Raw genomic sequence first — 23341 nt, forward strand, 5'->3', positions numbered from 1 at the left:
ATCTACCAGTGACCTTTTATTTTTGGTGATTCGTAGTTCCAGCAATTTTCGTAAGGAGTATCCTGGTCCACGAATCAACAAAAAATTTTTCCACCGTCCCAGCCACTTCCTAGAAGAGAGACGCCCACCAAAAGACCCCGGAGGTCCATTAATGTAATTTAAATTTATTTAATTATATTTCCTTATTTTTCTAGTGAGGAGTACACCGGAACCTAATGTTAGATCCATTTGTGGACGTGTATATAATGAATTTCCCTATTTTGTACATATTAGAGATTTTGATTTATACTTTTGGTAATTCTATTATTCTATCACGATTTGTCGCAATTTTTACCCGGTGGTCATTTTTTCAAGCTACCCCGCCTGTAGACTTTATTATACCAACCTAAACTTATATTTTAGACAAGATATTAAATAATTATAAATATATTCACGAAAAACTATAATGCTGCACCTCCCACCTAGAGTTTGTCGCGAACTGCGTGGGCGTCTCTATCACTCTAATTTTAGTGCGGCTAGACGTCCCCTCCCTTTGACCCCCTCCCTCTAGACGGCCACAATTCCATATTTTTGTACAACTCACACACCCCTCCGCCTGGGTAGTCAACATGAAAAAAGCAATTATAAGGCGGGCCCAGTTACACGAGAGTACACGACTACACTAGGTGGAGGCGAGAGAGGCGCGAGAGAGAGACTGGCACGAGGTCGGTGACGACGAGAGGTCGCGGGTATCTGACGTGTAAGACCTCCGGTACCTCAAATTTTCCAACAATATTTTGCGAACACGGCAAGGGCAGAGACTAAGACATAGTCACAACAATAGACTCCGACTAGAGTAACGCGCAGGAGGGGAAAGAGTGTATCTCAGACACCGGTCACGAAGAACGTGGATATAAACGTATTTGTCCAAAAACACAAAATATATCACGAAAACACTCCAACACACCATGAAGTATTCCGGACCTCTAGAATAAAGGAGTCATGCGCCTCTAGATCAGGACTGTGCCGGCGTTCGCGACAGTGTAACCAGGGGGATCGGGGGATACGATTTTACTAACCCGGTGTGCCCCCCTTCCCTCTTTGACTTATTATCACTCTTATCATTATTAGTTTAATTATAACACTCCTTTTACTTTTAAAATGATTAATAATCAATTAATTAATTTTAATTATTGGGGAGATTGTTTTAATTCTACTTATTTTATTATTGCACTTGTGTTTTAATACTTGCACTTTCACTTTTAAATGTATTTTAGGTTTTAACTAACAGAACTAGAATCACTTTGAAATTAACCATTTTAGATCCCCTTCTCATTTAAGGTCTTTTACTGATTCCATTGGAACGAGCTCCATACACGCACACACACACACACACACACACACACACACACACACACACACACACACACACACACACACACACACACACACACACACACACACACACACACACACACACGTATACACACCTACACACCCACACACACAAACACACTAACACGTACACGCCCCCCTCCAGAGACCCTGGGTTGGGGAGATCTACTTTTTAACATACTCTCCCGCCGTTCCGTGGTCCAGCCCCGTTCAAGTCTTTTAAAACGGTCTTGTTCTCACAGAGCTTTTATAATGCTTTCAAAAGGGTTTTTATAAGGTCTTTGTAGGGCTATGTTTATGGAGTTTTTTAATGTTTTTTTTTAAACACTCATTTACCGAGAGTCAGTGCGCCACGCAGGGCTCCACCGGAGCCCTACTCTCTTCCACAACCTAACAAACATCACACTTTTATTTTCTGGGTTACTGACTAAAGTGCTTCCATTTAATTTATAATGACAAACTCCCATCTGAACTTCCCCACAGTGACCCAGCTGTCAGTCATGTGTGAGGTCTGTGGAACTTACTTTGAGACTCGTAAAGGGCTCTCCAGCCACGCCCGTCTCCACCTACGGCAGCTCGGTGTGACGCTGTCTGAAAGCAGCGGCGCTCCCATCGAACTCCTCTACCAGCTCATGCAGGAGAGAGGAGGCTCTCTTCCAGGTTTTAAAGCAGACTCCTCTGAAACCAGGGCGACCCCACCCCAAAAAACAACCAAGCAGGAGACCGGGACACCTTCCGCACCAGAGGACAGCAGTGACTCCTCCAAATCAGGGAGCAGAGTCATGACTCAAAAAATGGACCACAGAGCAGGAGAAGGCAGCAGCTCATCGTCAGGGCAACGAAACCCCACCAAGCCAAAGTGGGCACCGCTGGCAACGGACGCTCCCATCAGCTTAGGTACGGCTGAGTTCAGGATTTATTTCAATTTTCAATTTTCTTTAAGTGTTTTTATTATTGCTAAGAGATGTCATTTTTTACACATTTTCATTTTCGTGTTTACATTAATGATCAAATGTGAATTTTCTGTATGCAGTTCACATAGCACCTTGGATAAATATATTAACTGTATACATAACCATACAAATAGTTTCTGTGTGTACTACGTTATTGAAGGGTATCGGCCTTTCCCAGTTCCTAATAAATCCAGTAATGACGTTTTTTGTTGTCCGATGGAAGTTAGCATTGCAAGGGCTCCCTCTGAGTGATTTCAGAATATTGCAAAAAATAAGACATTGACAAATGGGCATATTTTATGTCGTAAAAGTAAACGTGAAAATCTCTTTAGCTTGTATTGACCACAGATCTTATTTCAGGCGTCTAACCAAAAAAATCTTTCAAAAAACATTGGCGAGGCAACCAGAAACGTTTGAAGTCCCATGAAACAGTTGGGACAGGTGAATTTACAATTAAGAGAATCGGTCAAAACGATTGAGAAAAACGTCAACATATTTGTCTCGAGACTGGTATCCTTTCCCTTATCATTTTTATTGTTGTTGCAGCTTCTGACACCAAAAATGAGGTCCACGTGTGCCAACTCTGTGGCTGCTGGTACGGGACACGCAAAAGCTTGTCGGGTCACGCTCGGACCCATCTGCGCCAGATTGGAATCCCTGAGAGCGACATCAAGGGAAGCCCAATTGATCTGCTTTACCAGATTATGGAGGAGGAGGACTTCAAGCCCATCAGCAGCGAGGGGAAACCAGGGGAGTTCACCTCAAACAGCCCCTCCACATCCACCTCTTCCAAACGGCCCTCGATTCAATCACCTCCATCCAGCAAACGGCTAAAACCGTCGGAGAACTTTACCTGTATTCTGTGTGGGGAGGAGTTTGAGAATCGTAAAGGCCTGGGAATCCACGCACGTGCTCACCTGCGTCAGATGGGAGTGGTTGACCTACAGGGGAAAAGCTCTGCGATTGACACCATCCAGGAGCTGGTCAGCAGCGGCATGCTAGAAGCCAAATTCCAAAGGAACAGTACAACCAGCTTGTCTGCAGCGTCCCTCCCCTCCACATCCCTCTCCCCAAGCCCTGCGAAGTACCCTCGGACTCCTATGGCCCCAAAGGCTAAGAAAGGCTTTCGGCTAGCGGTGGACCCCCTTCATAGGAAGCCCAAGCCGGAGCCCGTGGAGGTGGAATTGTCTGTTGAAGCGCAGAGATCCAGCACTAACAGCGAGTCCTTCACGCAGAAGACACCTGCTGTGCCAAAGACTCTTATCACAGGTAAGGGCCACTGATCTCAATTAAATGTTGGCAACTTAACATGTTTTTACATTCCCAAATTTAGTTTTTGATTCATACTCTCAGGTAGGGCTGCAATCAACAATAACTTTGATTTATCTGCTTATTTTAATTCAACTTTATTGTCAATCTTTCAGTTTGTGTGTACAGACAGAGAGATCGAAATACCGTATCCCACAATCTCAAATTCAAATTACAAATATATATACAAATATGTATATACCTATATACACAAAATCAACAGACACAAGTATACATAAGGCACACAGTAAGACATAAATAGCAAAACATGTCCATCCCAGTACCTTAACGTCCAAGGTGATGTCTTCAAATGTCTTGTTTTGTCTGTCCAAAAGCTAAATATACTCACTAATATATGACAAAAAACTGACAACATTAGAAAATATTCATATTCAAGAGGCTGAAAGCCTTATTTTTGTGTAACAAATGTCTTTAAACAATTGATAAGTTATCACCAGTTATGTTTATAATGTATCATTTTGTTTGTTTGTGCACGCAGTTTGGAGTCATCCTCTTTTATTTAACGTCAGTCTCCTCCACAGGTGTAGAATCTCCGCCCACAGTCCTCTGTGATTACTGTGGCCAGCTGTTTGAAACCCGCAAAGCTCTGTCCTGCCACTGCCGCGCCCATCTGCGCCAGCTCGGGTTCTCCTGGTCCATCAAATCTTCTCCCATCGATCTCCTCCAAGAGATCATGATGCGTGGTGAAGAAGGAAAGAAAGTGACTGCCGCCTCCTCGGGCAAACCCTCATGGACCGCCCAGGGCTCCAGACGGTCCCTGGACAGCCTCCAGTCAGGGGAAGCAGCCCACACCTCCTCCTCACCTGTGGATTACTCCATGAGAGAGAAATCCTCGTCGGGCAGGAGCTGGGCCTCACTCAACGGTTAGACCTTAACTCTCTTTCATAGCACTTGTTAGGTTTAATATGTCACTGTAACAGCCATGTTGTTTTAATATGGTGAGCCTCACTGTTGTACTACATGCCTCTTAACTAAGATGAACAACGCACTGTGTGAATCCTAAACAAACTGTCCTAGGGCCATAAATATTCACATGAATAAGATTGAATACGATAACACTTTATTTATTAAAGAGGCCCTATCCTGCTTTTGGGGGATTTTCCCTTTCCTGTAGTGTGTTATATCGTTTTTTGTAAATGGTCTGCAAAAACTAAAATCCCAAAGTTTCTCTCCCACACACTGGCGCTTCTATTGGCTAGAGCTTTAACACATACGTACGTTGACCAATCACAGTAGGGCCGGCCAGCTAAACAATCCGAGAAGACTGGGCTCTGGTTTCAGACAGAGGGTGAAAAGAGGTGCTGCAGCACAGGCAGTATGAGAAAAATAATGTAATAATAATAATAATAATTGTTAGCAGGTAATTACCGGACTAGGATCGGATATGCTGATGTTTAAAACTCAGTTAATGGGGCTCATTTTTATATTGCTTCAGTTTATAATCGTAACATACGAAAAATTCAGATTCATTTTTCAATAAATGATTCCACAAAAAACAAAAAACATAATTATTACATTGAATCTGAATTTTTCGTATGTTACGATTATAAACTGAAGCAATATAAAAANAAGCGAGCGAAAACCACATAAAACACGCCCTTCTTCATGAATGCCGGCCGTATACATGATGTCGCAAGGCGTCAGCCGGCCTAGCAGCACACTGCCTGTCAAATAACCGACAACCACACTGCCTGTTATGAAAAAACATAGCTTAAGCCAAGAATAGCAAACGCAAGGAACATTTACCCCAGGATTGATTCCATACTTTCATCTGACCATGAATGCGCTACAGGGTAAACGAAGGATACGGGCGAAGGGGTGACGAGTGGACAACGAACATATTTTCGCGGGGTGACGTATTATTACCAACTAGTAATTACGTCGCATTAAATGAGTAACAGACACAACGACAGATGTAAATGTACACACATGCAAATTCTCTAAGTAAGTTTAAGACGGAATTAAAGGGTCTAACGTCAAACTTATAAAGTAAAGTGAAATATCATACTTTTGCAATTTCACCTTATCTAATAAATTTGTTTGAATTCATACTTCACCTTTGGGTTATTAAACGTTACTATAACTGTTCCCTTATATGACAAAAATACAACGAACCGGATTCGACGGAAGTACATATACGTTAATTCGAGTGAAGGGGAGAGACACGACTACACAGGTCCTAGACACTTCTTCACAAAGTACCGGGAGACCAAGCCAGGTCCTCGCGACCAGTTGTGGACGCTTGTGAGGACAGGGAACAAAATGGTACCGATGTTTCGTTTCGAAAGAGGTGGACAACGTGGAAACCGCGATCGAGAGCAGGTAGGGCAGCGTACCACATACAGGTTTCAGAAACTACTTAAGTGTAATTGAGCCCCTTGAAAATTTGCAGTGCCGTCTCAGTCCTTCAGAAATACAAGAAACCGTTATGTAACTGTCAATTTTTCCGTTTATCTAAAAGGAAAAAAGGGCCAGACCTCTCCGTCCGTACTCGGATACTCCATATCGTCTCTTGTAGGCAAGTTTAGTCCACTAGTACCCTAGTTAATAGCATAATACAAAAAATCTGTTGTTAATAGGTTCCGGCCACTTAGGATTAACTACACGACCACGAAAAAGGAGGAAGACTATTAAGTATGGTAACCCATCCTACCCAACAATTACACAAACTTACAACGAGAGTATGAACAGTAAAGGGGTACTCTATTAGGACTAAAGTTCCTATTGAGTAATAGAAGGAATCACACGAAAGTTAACGAGACAAATGTAAAATAAAAAATGTTATTTAGGCCCTTCTGACAAAGAAGCGGTTTACCTATAAATACTTTTGGTTGTGAGCCTCTTTACTCCGGTTTTACATTAACACTTTTCTTAATAACTTTTCATAATATTACATTACATGACTTTCGGAGCTTTACAGAACGTATCTCTGGTCCAAAGATCATAAAGAAGTCTACATCAAAAAAAAGGATTGGATACAATAAATTTAACACGCAAACATAAGTTGGTATTTCACATACCCAAAAGAACAAAAGTGTCACGTTCTTTATGTTAGTAGTTGCTACAGTCACTGTTTGTAGACAGAATGGTCGACGGTCTCAGTCTTACGAGTTATTGCGGTTAGTCAACACAAGTCAAGTGGTTAAGTGCTCAGGTTCAGTGAGAGGCTCAGTGGTGAGAAACTCAGGTTCAGGCTCAGTGGTTCCTCGTCAGCACGATCAGGTCAGACTCAGTGGGTTCCTCACAGCTCAGCTCAGCATCAGTGCCACATATCCCTCCTACTTACCTACATCCATCCCTACTCCGCTACATACCTCCCAACCTTCCCTACATCCTCCTAGTCCAGTCCAGAAATAAACATTGCATCTATCAAATCAAAACGTCTCTTTCTGTTCCCTAGGTAGTGACGGTGTTTGTGTTTGTTGCTGTGTAGAGATAATTTTCTGATCATTTTTTATGTCAATGTGGGACGAGGAGTTTAGAGTGTTATAAAGTCTGTAAATCTTCTTTTTCGTGATCAAGTTGTACCTGAAGTTTTAAGTTAATTTAATTATCCGTAGACACACTGTAGGGCGTACTACACAATAAACACGTTTAGGACACCCTATTGACAAAAAATGGCGAAGCAAATGAGAAACCTGTAATTGGAGGCCGCGCTTCCTTTTTCGAATGTAAGTTCTCACGTCTTCCCCCCTCGTAACAATGAACGTTACCTCCATGTACCGGTCCAAACACAACGAGTGGTTAGGCAGCGACTGATGAAAGACTAGACTGAGTCTCTACAGATAGAAATTTTAGTCCAATGGTTTGGTACTGTAAATCACCTGTTGTTATGATTAACTGAGCTATTGTACTAGTAGTTACCAAAACAGTTACAATTTTATCCTGTCAAAGGATTCTGTGAGTTTGCCGACCACGGGGAAACGTGGTCGAAGTGCAAACCTAGTCTCGAGTTAAAACTCAGTTATTTAACAGGGCTCTATAACAACCTAACGTGTTAAGAATGAAAGACTAAGACCTAACAATTCTAAGTACATTACACCCTACCAGAAGGTTAGTAATAGTACAGGAACCCAAACGAATACAAGTCAAAATCAGTCCTGAGGAGTGGTGGTGGACGTTTCAGCAGTTCTCGTCCCGGGCACCAACCAGAGTAACGGACCCGGATTTAATGTCTCAGTAGATGTAATGAAATTATCAGGATAAAACTGGGTAAATCACATTTCATATGTTATTATCACCTTTCTGTGTAGTGAACACCCCTCGGTCACCCCTCACTGACTAGTCTATTCCAGGTAGTGGGAGGAGAAACACAGGATAAAATTTCAGTTCTTAGGGTCGGGATCTAATAACGAATAAAGTTTGACAAGATTTTCAGACGGTCAATTTATACTCCACCTTAAACACAATTTTTCGTCTCCTCTTTAGTTGTTACTTTCAGATCATACGACCTAGGTAAAGGGAGGTTCACAAATTTTCATAATTCATTCCATACTTGCACCGTAGGAGATGATAGACACACCGGAATTTCGTTGACCGTACCCTAGCTCACGTAGAGTCAGAAGGAAATTCTAAAAGACGAGACAGACGAAAGGTTACAGAAGGAATCTTACCTACATCACATTGACCAGATATAAGTCTCAAACGCCCGGAGACACTAAACCTTTTCCTGAGGTGTCTAGGAAAGTTCGGAAACCGTGTAACGACACAGACATTTCTTAAATTCCCTTACATCCCTCCATAGTGTACCAGTTCCGCTACATACCTCCCACTTCCCTACATCCCTCCCTATTTACCTAAGTTCCCTACAAACTCCAACTTCCCTACATCCCTCCACATCCTCCCTACCTTCATCTAAACCCCCCAAACACTTACCCACATCAAGTCTTGATGTACCTACTTCCCTACATCCCGTACTTACCCAGTCTTACATCCCTCCCGTACGATCAAATCCCTACATCCTTCCTTACATCCTATTCCTTACCCATCCTTCCCTTACCTGCTTTATCTTCCCTTTATACCTCCCCAACACATTTTTTTCAACCACACAACGCCATAATCACTCCCTAATACCACACCACCCCGGGGACGAGGAGATTGGTTCAAATTGAATTAGTTTGTATTTTTTTTTTCGAACAAATCAACATTTTGACAACACAGTCAAATACAATGTTTTGCTTTCCCAATCAGTGACAATTTGGATGTAACCAATTATTCTACTTATTCATTCGAATAATAAAATAATTAACAAATAAGTAGTCAAATTTATATTTCGACATTATGTCCCAGCTGTTTTGATTGATTGAGTTACATTAACTACACTCGATTATAATCGTTTAATTCAATCACCTTTACAAAAAAAAAGAATTAGTTATCCTGTACGCGGCTAAGGAGGACTGGTGAAGCGCAGTTTCAATGAAGACCTGAAAGACCTTGTAAATGCTCGGTACGGCCGTCGCCTACCTGCAAAGCGCGCAGAGAGGGACATGCACAGACGACTCAGAAACATAACCTCACATATTTATTCACTCTTCATGGTCTCACAAAGTCACCTTAGATACAACATGAGTCAGCAGTAGACGATAGCCATCCATTTTTCAGTATAATTGGGGTTGGGAAAATCGACAGAACAGCGAACGATTGTAAACTGTAGGAGAAGTTTCCAAAATACCGAACGATCAATCTATTACGTAAATACATGTAGTCACATCTTATTATCCATACCTGTTATCTAAATATAACAGGTAAGTTATTACACATCCAGATTTTCATCAGGCTCGTATTTTCATCAGTAACACGTCTAACGCAGACAAACTCGTCGAACCGGTCCCTACAGAATTTCGTACATAACTATACCCAATAGCTACTAACTATGATATCCTTAAGCATGGTTGCCGTGGTTGCCCTTCTGTTTATTCTCCGTGGTGGATTTAGCAACATGTAGTTCATGTAGTTCTCCATGTCCACTTGTTGCTTGTTGCTACTGACAGTAGCTACTGACCATGCTACAGCAGTGAGCAGCAGAGGTGGGGAGAGGCGGGGCTATGGCTTCATCGTTATCAGGAAAATGATCGTATAGGAGCACACAGAGCTGTTTGCCCCCCAGAGCGTTCCGTCCGCAGATCTATCCACCTTGGGACCCGTTGTCGTTTGAGGAGTCAGTTTCCACGGTTCCGTTACGTCCTCTTGTGAACGAACGGGCAATACGAAAGAGAAAAGTAGCAGATACAACCCGAACCGTATCCATGTACACGGGGCCTTAGACTGTTCTGGGACTTGAAGCAGCAACCCCACGGTTCCTGAGCCAAGTCCCTACAGACTGAGCTCCATTTATTGTTTTCATGGAAATATCCTAGATGTCTTGTGCATAATTACATCATTCTTTCTCCAAAATTCATATTTCTGGAAAATACACAAATAGGGATATTTGGTATCTTTGGACATTTTGGGATCTCCACAAGCATTTAGAACAAAGCTCTGTGGGTTTGAGCAATATTGGCCTGTTTGGCATGAGTTTGTATACTCCAAGCAGGCTTACTCATTTCATCTCTATGTCACCCCGATCTCTATCTCAACTCATTTCCCATCACCTCTTTGCCTAATATTGCCATACATGCTCAAAAATACATATGTCCTTAAGTACTTAACAATACAATTTGCTGAAAATTATGCACAGTAGACTCAGTCTAATTTCAATATTAATAAACTGTTTGGTTTCCAGCTTGATTTTATTTATTTTATAAACCCTATTTTCCATTTCTATAACCCCTATTATTCAATGAATAAAACAAAGGAAGGTAGAATGGGATTCTATTCTAGTACAGAATATGGAAATTTGAATAAATGTAAGCTGACCAAAAAAAGATAGATACAAAATAATAAGGACTGTGATTATCTATATGTTGTTCTTTCCGACTGACCTGCACTTGAGCGAGTAGACTTTCCCCACCAGTTTGACCAGTGGTGTTAGTGGAGGTTTTGGCAGCATAGCAGGGATGCTGCCTGACCGTGGTGGCTGCTGGGAATTGGTGTCCCGATTTTCTCCTCCTGCAGGCACAACACGTCTTGGTGGATGGACCCCTGGAACCACACAGGAAGGTATTAGAGAAACATGCCAAATGTTGATGTTTCCTTTATTCAATTACAGTATTTCTGTATCCGGCTGTTTTGATTTCTAACCCCTTGGGAAGCGCTGGCCAGGGTCGCTGCGATGGGCCGCAGGAGTTCGTGTGTGGCTGTGTGAGTGTCTGGATAACCCTGCGTTCTCTCTGCCCCCTGAAGGCCTCAGGCTGCTGCCGGGCACAGAGTCAGAGTCTGTGGACAGAGAGGGCGAAGCAGCACCCTTCTGGGACTAAGAGTAACAAGAAGATCAAGTAAATAAGAATTCAAATTGCTAAAAACATTGACAGCTTTCCTAAAGACTCTTTTCAAACGCCAGAGCCGGATATTATTTAATAAAACTTTAAAAATATAGCTTACATTAGCTTACATTTTTAACTTTGTAACTTCATTTTTAACTCCTAACTCTAGCTTTTTAGCTTCTTTAAAAAAGATATTTTCTGAGGCATATTAAAGGCTTTCACCTCACATCATAATCATCTGTTTCATGTATTATTATGAGAATGTATCCTGTAAAAGGAATTAATTAATTCATATTTTAGAGCACAGCCTACCTTCTTGATGAAAAAGTCTCCTGAACGATAGCGGCTGGTTAGAGCTGCAACCTTGGCCGGCTCCCTCCGGATCAACTCACTGAGGAGATCGATGGGCGAGCTCGCGCCGTCCGTCTTCCACTCCATGATCCCCAGCTGTCGGAGGTGGGCCCGCGAGTGACTGGCCAGGGCCTTTCGGTTCTCAAAGCGAAAGCCACAAAGCTCACAGGATGCGTCTAAAACAAAGAAAAGATACTCTGAAATAAAAACAAGTATCTCAACTACTGATGACAGATTTGAAATGTATCACCGGTCCAGTGAGTTTGAAAAATAGTCTTATGGCGTATTATTACTAACATTTTTGGTTTAATCCTATGTATCAAACCTGCTAAATCTACAGTGATTTCCTCTCATCCAACCAGACCTTTTTGTTCAAACCTGCCTTGAAATGTACTTGGATGTTACTGCGTGCAGTGCAGTAAGTGGTTAAAGGGACAGCAGAGCAATGCCAACAATGCTGAGAGTGTATCAAGGCAGCATTGCATTGTGTCATGAAAAGAATACATGGAAAAGAGGCTTATCTTAAGGCTAAAATGCTGAGTTTTAAAGGATAAGGCTGGTGTGATTTTATACTTCACTTATATGGAAAGAAAAAAATAACATATTTTGGTCTGACTCTCAATACTCTAAATTCTCTATCATGGCTGTTGCACTCGAACACATCAGTTCCAAATTCAGATGTGAATCTGGCCACCTCAGTGTTAACGAACAAGAGTAACTATTGTATTTGTTAAGGACCATTTTCAGCTGCGGATCAACACACATTTGGTGCAACAATTACTTGGCGGCGCACACAGACTTTTTTGTGCACCAGCGAATCCTAAAATTAAAGCAGAGTCAATCCCTTGTCAAATGTTTGTTGAAAAGACTTTGACACATTGTCCTCAGTGATTGTAAGGAAATGTTCAAACTCTGTTTACCAATATCTTGTCTTAAATGGGGCCTAGTATGTTTTTATTTTTTATTTTGTGCCTCTACTGTGACATGTTTACATCAGGGTTTCCGTTAGCCGGTAATTACCGGTTTTTAGCTGGTAACATTTATTAAAAACCGGTAAATTCAAAACCTGCCGGTCAAAATGTTCGGTAATAATTAGGGATGCTCCGATCGATTGGCCGCCGGTCATTATTGGCCGATATTCACTCTTAATAGTTTGATCGGTGCTCTCTATAAAGGCCGATCAGGAGAGCTGGAACTGATCGATATTGACATAAGCGAGGGAAGTATAACCGGACCCGAGAGAGAGATCAGAGATCAGATCAGCTGCTGAGTCTGAAGGAAACACGCAGCTCTGCATGATCACCTGAAGCCCCGCCCACTGTTTAGCGAGCTGCCTGAGAAACTGACGGGCTGTCAGGAGAGAGAGGGGAGGGAGAGAGGAAAAGAGAGGATCCGTTTCTCCCGTGTTATTATTCAAAGTTAATGTAAACTTTTGAATAATGTACTTCATCTACTACAAATAGTTTGTTTGAATGTAATAATTGTGTTGTTTGTTGTTTGTGGAATCATTTATTGAAAAATGAATCTGAATTTTTCGATCTGTTATGATTCTAAACTCAAGCAATATAAAAATGAGCCCCATTAACTGAGTTTTAAACATCAGCATATATGTGGTCCTAGTCGGGTAATTACCTGCTAACGGAAACTCTGCGAGACAATTATTATTATTATTGAAACATGACTGGTAAGTTTCAAATTTGTCCGGTAAAATAAATTCTGTCCGGACATTTGACCGGCGAGAAAAAATCCTAGCGGAAACCCTGATTCATATCACATCATAATGTATCATATCTCCTTATCTGAGTCAGCTGAGCCGTATCCGGCCGTGCAACACTCACAGTGTCACATACTGTATGCAGAAGTATTATTTTAAGCAACACATTAAGTTGACGAAACACTCGAGACAAATGTAATTAAAGTCAGATTGTGTCTTAGACGGGGCAGTGATATCATAAACCTGTTAATGCACGCATTCAAACACTTTTTCTGTTACCAGCTGTATTCACCTTGCAGGTGCAGCTATGTGGCTTTTATCCTGGATAAAGTGTTTAAGTCATGGATGTTTAAAGTTTAACGTCTTCATATTTGTCTAATATTAAAGTTCACTTTTCATTCAGGAAGTATGACGCTGCGCTGTCAGTATGCTTCTCCATGTTTGTGATTGGTTGAATACTCCAAATACCACCCCTCTCATGTGAAAGCGCACCTAACTAGATAGGACAGGGCTGGCTTGAGTGATCCTCTTGATAACCAGCATCGTAGGACCGCTGAGCGAGAGCGCGTATGTTTTGGATTAGGCCAACCGGCTAACTCAAAAATATCCAGGTTATGTTGAACCGGCTTCATAGTACAGGCCTCAGAACCTCTACCACCATACACCTTCTACCAAACTCACAATGCATGAAAGGATTTAGGAGTACCTCTCCGACCTCCGCGCTTCTCTTCTTCTTTCCATTTCCTACATGCTAGTTAACCTTCATTTCAACCTCAGCAACACTGTCTTCAATTATTGTCATCATTGTTGTTTACACTGTCACAGCTAGTATTGTCATCCTTGTCATCCAGGGACTAGTGAGTGATGTGAGTGTCGTTTCCTCTAGTCTGTCCTGACACCTGCCTTCCAAACAAGGAGGTCCAGAGTTGTTTACTATACCTCTTAGTGATTACTGGGAGAAAACCATTTATTTTGATGNAAGAGTGTCCGCTCTCCGCTTCCTGTCGCCCGAGGGGAGACGAGCGCAGTGTGTGCATGCTACCTGCTGGTTTAGAGCCGTGTACGCGTGCTCTGACCCCCGGCAGGATTCGCATACTGCTTTTATCTCTGCAGGTCATAACTCATTATGAACCCAGAGCCACATGAGGGACAATCACGGACGCAGTTGTTGCTCATGATGATTCTCAATTGCTGTGCTTCAGTAACTGTGCTGGTTTGCTGAAAAAAAGAGGGAGCAGATTGCCGGGCCTCCTTCCTATTTATACCGGAAGGAGGCCCGAGGGTGGGGCCCACCTTGTGGGTGGGCGTGGACTACAAGTGTTTCAGTGCTGCGCGGGGGCGCAGGGGGATTACCCAATAGCGATAGCCTTAGAGGGCGAAGCCATAATCGAAATAGAAGTAAGCTGCGCATGGGTTCCCTCCACAAATAGCAATGAGATTTCTCCATGGGATTTTAGAAAATAGCTCAAAATAAGATCTGTGGGAAACGTACCTGTTAGATAAATACACGTTTCGTTCAGCCGGATAATATCCACATGTCTACCCTGCTTTTATAATTTTATAATCATCACAATATTAATGTTTTACCTCTTGTTCCTTGGTAGCTGGGGCTTGATTGGACTTTGAGTTAGAAAGGCTAGACATGAACTCTTTGAGCTTGTCCAGCTGTTCCCTCACAGCTGAATCTGTTACCTGTCCGCCCAGCTCAAACTGGTAACCCCCATCAGGCAGCACCAGAGGGTGGTGGGTGTCAAAACTCTCCAGTATATCAGCTGAGGAAAACATGACATTAAATTAACAAAAGATTAGGGGAAAAACTCATGTGATCTTGTGGATTATCATATTGTCATGTTTTTGACCTCTTACCAGTTTGGTGTGCTGCAGCCTGGTCCTGAACAGAGGGAGTCCAGCTGTGTCTGCAGGGAGACGCCGGGCCGTAAAGACTCAGGAGGTGGTGCAGTTGGGCCGGACTCAGGGCGGGGTGTTCAGAGCGCAAAGACACCCAAGATGTCTAAACACACAAATAGAACATCACTTAAGGGGAATTAACATCTAACCCTAAACCTTACAAACCATAACCACTAGATACCGAAACCTAAACCTATCCATAAACCAACTATGTAATGATTCATTTTAATTTTCCCAAAAGGAAGGCGAGTCCCCACAATGTGACAGTGTTAACATATGTATGTCCCCACAACACGGGCTATACAAGCACACCCACACACACGTTGTAGCTATAATGTCATAGGGACATCTTCAGACTTTGCTGTCATGACTGTCCCAACGGATAACCCTGATTATTTATTTCATAATGGAATCTGATCATTCAAGTGTTAACTAGTACATTTTTACTGATAAGTACAATACATATTTAACAAAATATTCCATTCTGAGATAATTGTTCGGTGTTCTCTCTCTCTCTGTTCTCCTTCACACAGACATAAGGTGTCTCGGACAAGGACCATGGTTGCGTTCGGATAGTTTAAAAATCAGCTCCTAAATTCTAACCCTATCTCCTATTCCTTGACCTCTGAGTGAAACGTCATGGGGTTAAGGGATAGTGGATAGGAGTATTCAAAAGGACTTCGGAGAAGAGACTGCGGTACTTTAGAGAATCCGAATGCACTTTCACTATCCGATGTGTTTATGATGCGCCAGCGGACGTCATTGTGTGCGTCTGCTGCTGTGGGGAAAATATGGAAACTACAGTTTTCTATACAACGGACGACAACATGCATGTTTAATAAGAACGACGGACTCATCTAGAGACTCTGCACCGTGCTCTGATGCTGTTGCTTTATGAACAACAGAGAGAAAACATATCCTCATGACCAAAAATTAGGAAATTAGAATAAAAAAATAAGAAAGTGAAACTTATGCTCGTCACCCTCTCCCTCCGGTCCACATTAATACAAATGATCCCAATACGTATGATTGTATGAGCTATGAAAATATCTTAAAATCAATACAAATGTATTTATTATAAACGTTAGTCTTTAACACCTATCACTGTGTATATCATTATAATAAATACATTTGTATTGATTTTAAGATATTTTCATAGCTCATACAATCATACGTATTGGNAGAACCCTGAAAATGACGCTGTTGCAACTGAACGGACACTTATTTTTTTATTTGGTATCACACCACTAGATGGTCAAAACGGGTAAGAAGAAAACTTTGTCGTTCTGGCCGATTGTGGGATAAAGGTTGTTAGTGTGAGGGACAGTAACTGTATTAATTATACTATCAAATCGATAGAGTGCTAGTAAACGACACGGGTGACTACAATTTGCTAGCATTGACTTTCCGACGGACGTTTGCATTTTGTAAGTCGGTGCACTGAACCTTTGAGATCGCTCTCAAATGTGATCTGCCTAGGAAAGATCGGTATTGGTTCGAGATCCCTCGGTCTCGTCTCCCGAATTTCCCGGCGTACGCCCGAGCTCGGCGCTCAACTGCTGGGGGACTAGATTCACTTGCCACCTGACATTTTTAGATGTGGACGCGTACGAGTCTCATAACAAGGATAAAGTTACACACACACCGTTTTTTTTTTATATTACTGGTATCCCCGTTATCTCGAACGGTAGGGGGTGGTATGCAGGGTAGAGTGTAGTAAGTCTCGACTAAACGAACATTCATGCACACGGCGCTTTTCACACCACACACTTCTCCTCCTCTCTCTGCGCAGGGTTTGCAATAAAATATTCCCTTTCAGTGTTTTACTATTATCCTGCAGCATTAATGTGTATGTTGCATCATGTTACTGCTGTAGATGTGTTTCCGAGCCGCGAGAACGTGACGTAATATTTACACAAGACGGATCCTTTCTAGCCATAACCCTTGAGCTTACACAAAAATAAGAAGGAAATAAAATAAAAGTATTTGTAGGACTATTTATATTTTCTTGCATGGTTGAAAATGTTTTGTATCTTGTATTTTGAGGTGATACTGTGACACATAAATAAAAAACAAAACGGTTTTATTTAAGTCAACTAAAAGATGCATCACATCCTGCTACGGTCCCGCGCTAGCGCCTTTTCTTGCAGGCGAATAACCTGACCCCCGGCTCCATGAGCGAACTATGGATAAATCAAAGAAAAAGAAAAGTACTGGAGGAACACAGGATTTAATTCTGCGTGGACAGAGTTATATGCTTTCACAGCAAACGATGCTGGTTTACCGGTATGTTTGAAATGTAGAGAGAAGTCGTCAAAGGTGCTGCAGCCGTATCGAGGAGAAAAATGGAAGAGGAAGACAGCTGATGATCTTCAGTCATAATTCAATGGGGTATGTAATTTATTTCAGAAAACACTTTTTGTTATATTCCATGGAATGCTCTTAACGTCCCGATAGCAATGAATATATTAAATGCTTTGACAATAAATACATAAACATGTTTATCTCTGGAAGCCGTAGCGCTGTAAAAAGCACGACCAATCATTTGAACCGGCCCGGCTAAAATAACTGAATGGCCTACCTGCCTGTTAGCCTTCCATCTGTGCACAAACTTATCTCGTGCCCTCATTGGTCATGTGCGCGTTCGTGTGTGTTGGAGGAGGGGCTCTGTAAAGAAGTCTAAAGGAAGAGGCAGATTTTCTCCAGTTGTGTATTTTCAAACTCTAGCGCACTCAAGCTGGTTTCTCCATTCTTACCTACCCTACCTTTAACTCTTTTTAGGGTGCAGCTATATGTTTTATTTTTTTCAAAGTGGGCCCATTTTAATATTTATTTTCCTTCAAATGTGCAGAGGACTCCCCAAGTGCTGTGTTTAATTTATTTTAAAGTAGGCCTGTGTATTATTTTGTAATTCTCCTTATAGGAGTTCTTTGTTTCTTATTAGAGGTTAACAGTTTTATATAATGTAATAAATAGCCTAATAAATGCAAAACCACTGTAGTTTTTGTCTGATATAACAATAAATACAATTTTATAAGCTATCAAGCTATGAAATATGTGTTGCGGCTCCAGACAAAAACAATTTGGGGAAAAAGGAGCAAAATGGCTGTTTTGGTCTAAAAGGTTGCAGACCCCTGACTTAGACAGTGAGAGGGAGGGCATGATCGGGTTTTGTCCACATGGCTCTACAACAGCTCATAGGCGAGGCACACAGCTGTAGACAACTAATTAGAAGAACACTAGACTAAAACAGCAATGCACAGAACGAATCCAGATGATTACAACATGATCGTTAAAATATATTTTTTTATATATTTTTTTTTTTTTGTTTGCATTTTTTTGTAATCATTATTTGTAATACTTTCTTCTGACACTAGGTGGGGCTGTGCCAGTCGCCACTGGCAACACCCATGGTGAAAAATGACCGTGATAAAGAAAAGGACTTAGTAACCATCCGGATCAGATAAAACACACACACACACACAGAACAATTTGACACATTTCCCGCTCTTCTGTGCCCATCCCCCCACATGGATCACACCTGGCACACGCAATACATGTTCAGTGTCTATTCTTTGTATATTTACTGCAGTTTTTCATGTATACCAGTAGTCTGATACAATATTTACAGTTTGAAAGGGTGTTAAATGACATTTGTTGATGATTAATGGTTTTTGTGTTAATGTTAAAACAGTTAAAAACAGTTAAAAAAACAGTTAAAACAGGACCGGTCAAATCTGACTGAACACCAAAGTAAGGGGGGGGGAAACGAAGGCAATAGGAGGGTTAAACAGCTCCTTCTGGTGACAAAAAAGGTTCATTACAACTTCACATGTATTAGTAATGCCCAGACCTGCAAGCACAATAGTATGCATACAATTGGTTGCATTCCCCTTTAAGTTGGCCTATTCTAAAAATTGGTTTTCTAATTTATCTAAACCAGTGTTTAGTGTTGGGTACTTTTTCAAGAACTGCTAACTTGAACAACTCCCCACTCAACACCACCTGTCAGTAGGTTTGCAAAAATACATCCGCCAAGTCTGAAGTCCTGAAATGGTTGTCAAGATACTCAAAAGACATAAAGACAGACAGAGATTACTTCGACCCTAGTAAGATTGTTGTATTTGTCATTCAGATGGATATCCTTCCAAAAGCCAGTCTGGAAACCTTGGATACATCTTCAGTTGAGGCTATTGTCTTTGACCACCAGTCCCCTTGTACCACCTTTGGTGCCTTACCTCCATCACCCCCATCCCCTCCCTCACCATCATCCACGCAATACCTGGATGAGTTCATCTCCTCAGGTGCCATCCTTTTGTCCCAGAAGCTCAGAAATCTGGGGCTGCAGACTGGTGGAAGCAGTGAGACGAGGTCAGCTCTGGAAACCTCCTGTTTCCTCACCCCGCCCAACACCCCCCACATCGTAGATCGTGTTCATTTGGTGAGGCCAGACCAGGAAAGATGGATGAATGGGGAAAGTGAGAAACTTCTCACCTCGGATGTAGATGCACATGATGAAGGTACAGCTACATCATCATTCATGATTGTCTCCTGTTTGTCAGCAGTAACAAAAAACTAAACATGCTTTATTTTCTCCTTAGGTGGATTGGTGTTTGAATGTCTGTCTGCTCTTAAAGTAGACCGTTTTAATTCAGATTGCCCCAGGATGGAGAGATGTGTTGAACTGAAAGAGGAAATGGAGGAGGATGACCATTATGACGACAATAATGATGAGGTTTTTAGCTTGGAGCTGGAGCGAGGGGAAAGAGGACTCGGTCTTGCTCTGGTTGACACAAGGGTGACTGAAAGAGATGAAGACCAACATACAAAACAGAAGCCCATTTTCCTGCTTTTTTATGACACTTTGAATTTTCTTTCCAGGACACGCCCTTGAAGGTGAAAGGCATCTTTATCCGTGCTGTAGTGCCAGACTCTCCTGCAGCACGCTGTCAGAAGCTGCTGCCAGGAGACAGGATCCTGGCTGTTAATGGAGTCAGTCTGCTTGGACTGGACTACCACAGGTAAGAAATATTAAAATCTGAGCAAACTCATATTTAAATATCAAATACAGGTTGTTGTTGTTGTTGTTGTCTTCTACACCTCTGTGTCTCTGTTTTATCTCTTTCAGTGGCAAGGATCTGATCCAGTCATCAGGGGAGAGACTGAGGTTACTGCTGGCCAGAGCTGACTGGATGACTAAGGCTGTACAGACTGAATGCTGACGGCCTTTTTTTATTGTTTCTTTTAACCAAGAAACCATCAGCGCACTTGAAGATAATTATAAGATCTTGCTCAACATTGAAGCTCAGGACATGTGCCGTAATATAAGTTTACTGTATGGGTGATGTAAAGATAAAAATGCACTATAAAATGAGTCCTGTCCTTGTATTTAGTATAGTTTGTATTTGCTTAATGTAGTCTTGAAGCGTTTTCTTTTACATTGTAACATGATATATTGATGTCTATATTTGAGTTTGTGCTCAAGTGAATACAGAATATTGATTCCAGACTGCTTACCTTAACTTGAAATGTTTTATTAGTCATAGCCATCTTCATACATTCTCTATAAGGCAAAGTCATTTCATTGTCACTTTCAATTCTTGGTATGACCATGTCTGATATCTCATTTGTGTTGTTATGAACGTACATATACAAGTAAGGAGACCTGAGGCTCATCAAGTTTATTCTTTTATAATGCCAAGTAAAAGTTGATCCGAAGTTTTCTACATCAAATATCTAGAGTCTAATATCTAAGTCTGGTAATGCTGTTAGCTTGAATGTAAAAATACACACTCCTCATAAATCTATCATCAGTTTGGCCGTAACACAAAAAAGGTTAAGACCTCTAGGTCAGTCAAGCAAAATCTGAATCTTAAGTATTGAATTGACAAATAAAGAAGTGAGAAAGTTGCTCTGGCATAATACCAATGACACCAATCATCTACGAGACAATCAAATCTAATTAGAGAAGTTTAATGAAAGTGTGTCTTTCTGCACTTCTGCTGCCACAAACCTCAATAACCAAATGTACATTTTAATTAGTTGAATTTAACTTATAGGTTTCTTTGCATTATTGATTGCTGGAAAAGGCATTGTTTAAGTATCAAATTTGTAATGGAAATCTTTCATTTTGTCTTTGTAAATAGCGACAAAGTACTCTGCTTCTGCCACGGTTAGTTGGTGTTTCCAGTCTCTAGCAATTCCTGCAACACAACATGCAAAAAAAGAACATCTTAATTCAGTTGAAGAACATTATACAGTATGTCAGTTACTTTACGACTCACTTCCTGTTACCATCTCCCGAAGAGCCATAGATGACTCAGCACTTATCAATGCCCCTACCCCCAAATGTTGTCACTTTTTCAAATGAAGTTATCTTGGCGATATTCTTTTGATATGTTATGCATTACAAATGCCATATTACGTCAATACTATCATTTTACTAAATGTCATGCTTGTATTATAATTATGCACCATGTATTTTCTGCTATCTGCTCCAGTGGCAAGGGATATGGGATCAGTTAACCAATAGTTCAGCCCTTCATAGTAGTAGTGCTTTGCCTTTGATTTTCAATTGAGTCCTTACTTACAGCAATGTTAATCCAGCAAACAAGGTTTTCTTAAATTACGGTTCTTATTTCTGATTGTTTTTTTAATTAATCCAATATTGCTACATAGGCCAATCCTCCATCGGGGAGGCAGGATGGTGTGCAAAAACTAAAATGCCCCAGGCAGCTTCCTTTTCAACTGCCACGTTTACATTACATTACATGTAACTTGTTGGAAGCTTTTATCCAAAGCGACTAACATACATTCAGTACTGTGGGCAATCCCCACAGGAGCAATTGAATGAAGTATCTTACCCAGGGACACAACAACATGTTGAGTGCAGTGGGACTCAAACTTTCTTTCCTCTGATCTGAAGATCAGTGTATCCCACTGAGCTACAGCCTCCCCATTTCCTGCACTTATTCTCTTTCTGCCGAGGAACCAAGCGCCCCCAACAGCCCAACTCCAGTAAGCTGGTTAGCAAAATTGGCAAGCATCATTAGGGCAGGTTTTTCCTTCCAAAAAGGACAGGTCTGATGTTAGTGCTCAACTCATTGATGTCAGAAATGTTGTAGTTGTGGACTCTGACCTACATTTCGAAACCCACGTCAACAGAATAACGTTTTCCCCAACCTATATATAGGAGGCCTATATGCATGGGTACTGTGTAACCACAGCTACACCGTAGAAGCAAACATTTACTGCATTAGCTTCAAATAAGCCAAACCTTTTGTGCTGTATGTGTTATTTATTGACACTCACCTTTTCCTGAGAAACTCAGATTTTGTCTGGTCCAGTAATTTACTAGGAGCAGTAGAGTAGTTTGACATGTTGTTCTTCTTCATGTTCTTGAACAAACATCGGTCGGCTATCTTCTCTATCGCTTCATCGTCCAGAGATTTCTGCAGGAACTGAGCGATTCAACCCACAGAGTCCTTCAGGTCCTGCAGAGAAACACAGATAAGCTCATAGCCCTGCAGTGGCTCTCCCAGTATACAAGATTTTAGGAAGGCCTGGGTTTACCAGGAAGGAAGCCGCCTCATGAAGATGAAAAGACGATGGAAACACATCATTGGGGTTCCTCGTCACATAGATGACCTGCAGTGATGACATGACGTCAGACCCTTTCCTTCACACATACTGTCTGTGATGCGTTCATCACATTGAATCTGATCCGCCTTAGTTGATAGGTTTACCTTTGGCTTTACTTCAAAGAAAGATGGTGGCATCATGTTGTAATCGAAGTGTGTAGTCAACAGTCGTGGAGATGGCCTCTGTTCGAGTTTGAGGGAGGCGGTCTGCTGGACTTCAAGCCAGGGAACACGTTTCCAGTTAAAAATAGTGTCAACAGGTGCTGGATCTCCTCCACTCATGATCAGAGGGACAATCTCCCTCATCCAGTTTGTACCTAAACAAAAAAAATAAAAATATTTTCTTAAATATGTATTTATTAGCCCTTCCAAAACTTGGTGTGAGGTGAAATTATACCCATTTTCATCCCCCCCTTACTTTTGTTAGCTTGTATTTAAATGCGGCCTTCAGAAAAAGATAACCGTAAATTGTTAATACCATGAAAACATTCAAAAAGTTACAGGCGATAACCAACAAGGAGGATGGGGTTTTGCTTATCTTGTGTGCTTGCCAAATGTAATACTTCATAAGGCGTGTTCACACCAAGTACTTTTCCCACAAAGGTTCCTGAGAACTACGATCTAGTTGCGTTCACACCAAAAAGTCCCAGGAACTAAATTAGTTATAGAGAATCTTTTTTACCCCCTTTTCAGTCCCTGCTAGAGAACAGG

General features: G+C 41.5%; 3 protein-coding genes across 4 annotated transcripts in view; 1 reads left to right on the forward strand and 2 right to left on the reverse strand.

The window, feature by feature from the left end:
* The window catches only part of pds5b (PDS5 cohesin associated factor B), a 464227-nt gene that overhangs the window by 196436 nt on the left and 244450 nt on the right, over positions 1–23341 (reverse strand). The window lies entirely within an intron of this gene.
* Positions 14596–23341, reverse strand: part of LOC104959394 (ras-interacting protein 1-like) — a 19455-nt gene continuing 10709 nt past the window's right edge. Inside the window, exons 9-10 of the mRNA XM_010787279.1 lie at positions 14949–15093; positions 14596–14854 (exon numbers count right to left, since the gene is read on the reverse strand). Of these exons, the coding sequence (XP_010785581.1) occupies positions 14658–14854; positions 14949–15093 (342 nt within the window). The 3' untranslated portion in view covers positions 14596–14657. The remainder of the gene's footprint in view (positions 14855–14948; positions 15094–23341) is intronic.
* LOC104959393 (ras-associating and dilute domain-containing protein-like) lies at positions 18739–20712 on the forward strand. The gene is made up of 4 exons (XM_010787277.1): positions 18739–19510; positions 19592–19788; positions 19872–20011; positions 20119–20712. The coding sequence occupies exons 1-4, from the start codon at positions 19126–19128 to the stop codon at positions 20210–20212; spliced, it is 816 nt and encodes a 271-aa protein (XP_010785579.1). The 5' UTR covers positions 18739–19125; the 3' UTR covers positions 20213–20712.

The sequence above is a fragment of the Notothenia coriiceps genome, unplaced genomic scaffold, assembly GCF_000735185.1.
Source record: "Notothenia coriiceps isolate Sejong01 unplaced genomic scaffold, NC01 NC01_scaffold00030215, whole genome shotgun sequence".
NCBI lineage: Eukaryota > Metazoa > Chordata > Actinopteri > Perciformes > Nototheniidae > Notothenia > Notothenia coriiceps.

What these genes read in the sequence shown, in the direction of transcription:
- LOC104959393 (XM_010787277.1), top strand. Translation starts at nt 19,126, where the DNA reads ATGGATATCCTTCCAAAAGCCAGTCTGGAAACCTTGGATACATCTTCA. An exon ending in TGTAGATGCACATGATGAAG is followed by an intron (nt 19,511 to 19,591) that starts GTACAGCTACAT and finishes TTTTCTCCTTAG; the next exon opens with GTGGATTGGTGTTTGAATGT. An exon ending in TTGCTCTGGTTGACACAAGG is followed by an intron (nt 19,789 to 19,871) that starts GTGACTGAAAGA and finishes TTTTCTTTCCAG; the next exon opens with GACACGCCCTTGAAGGTGAA.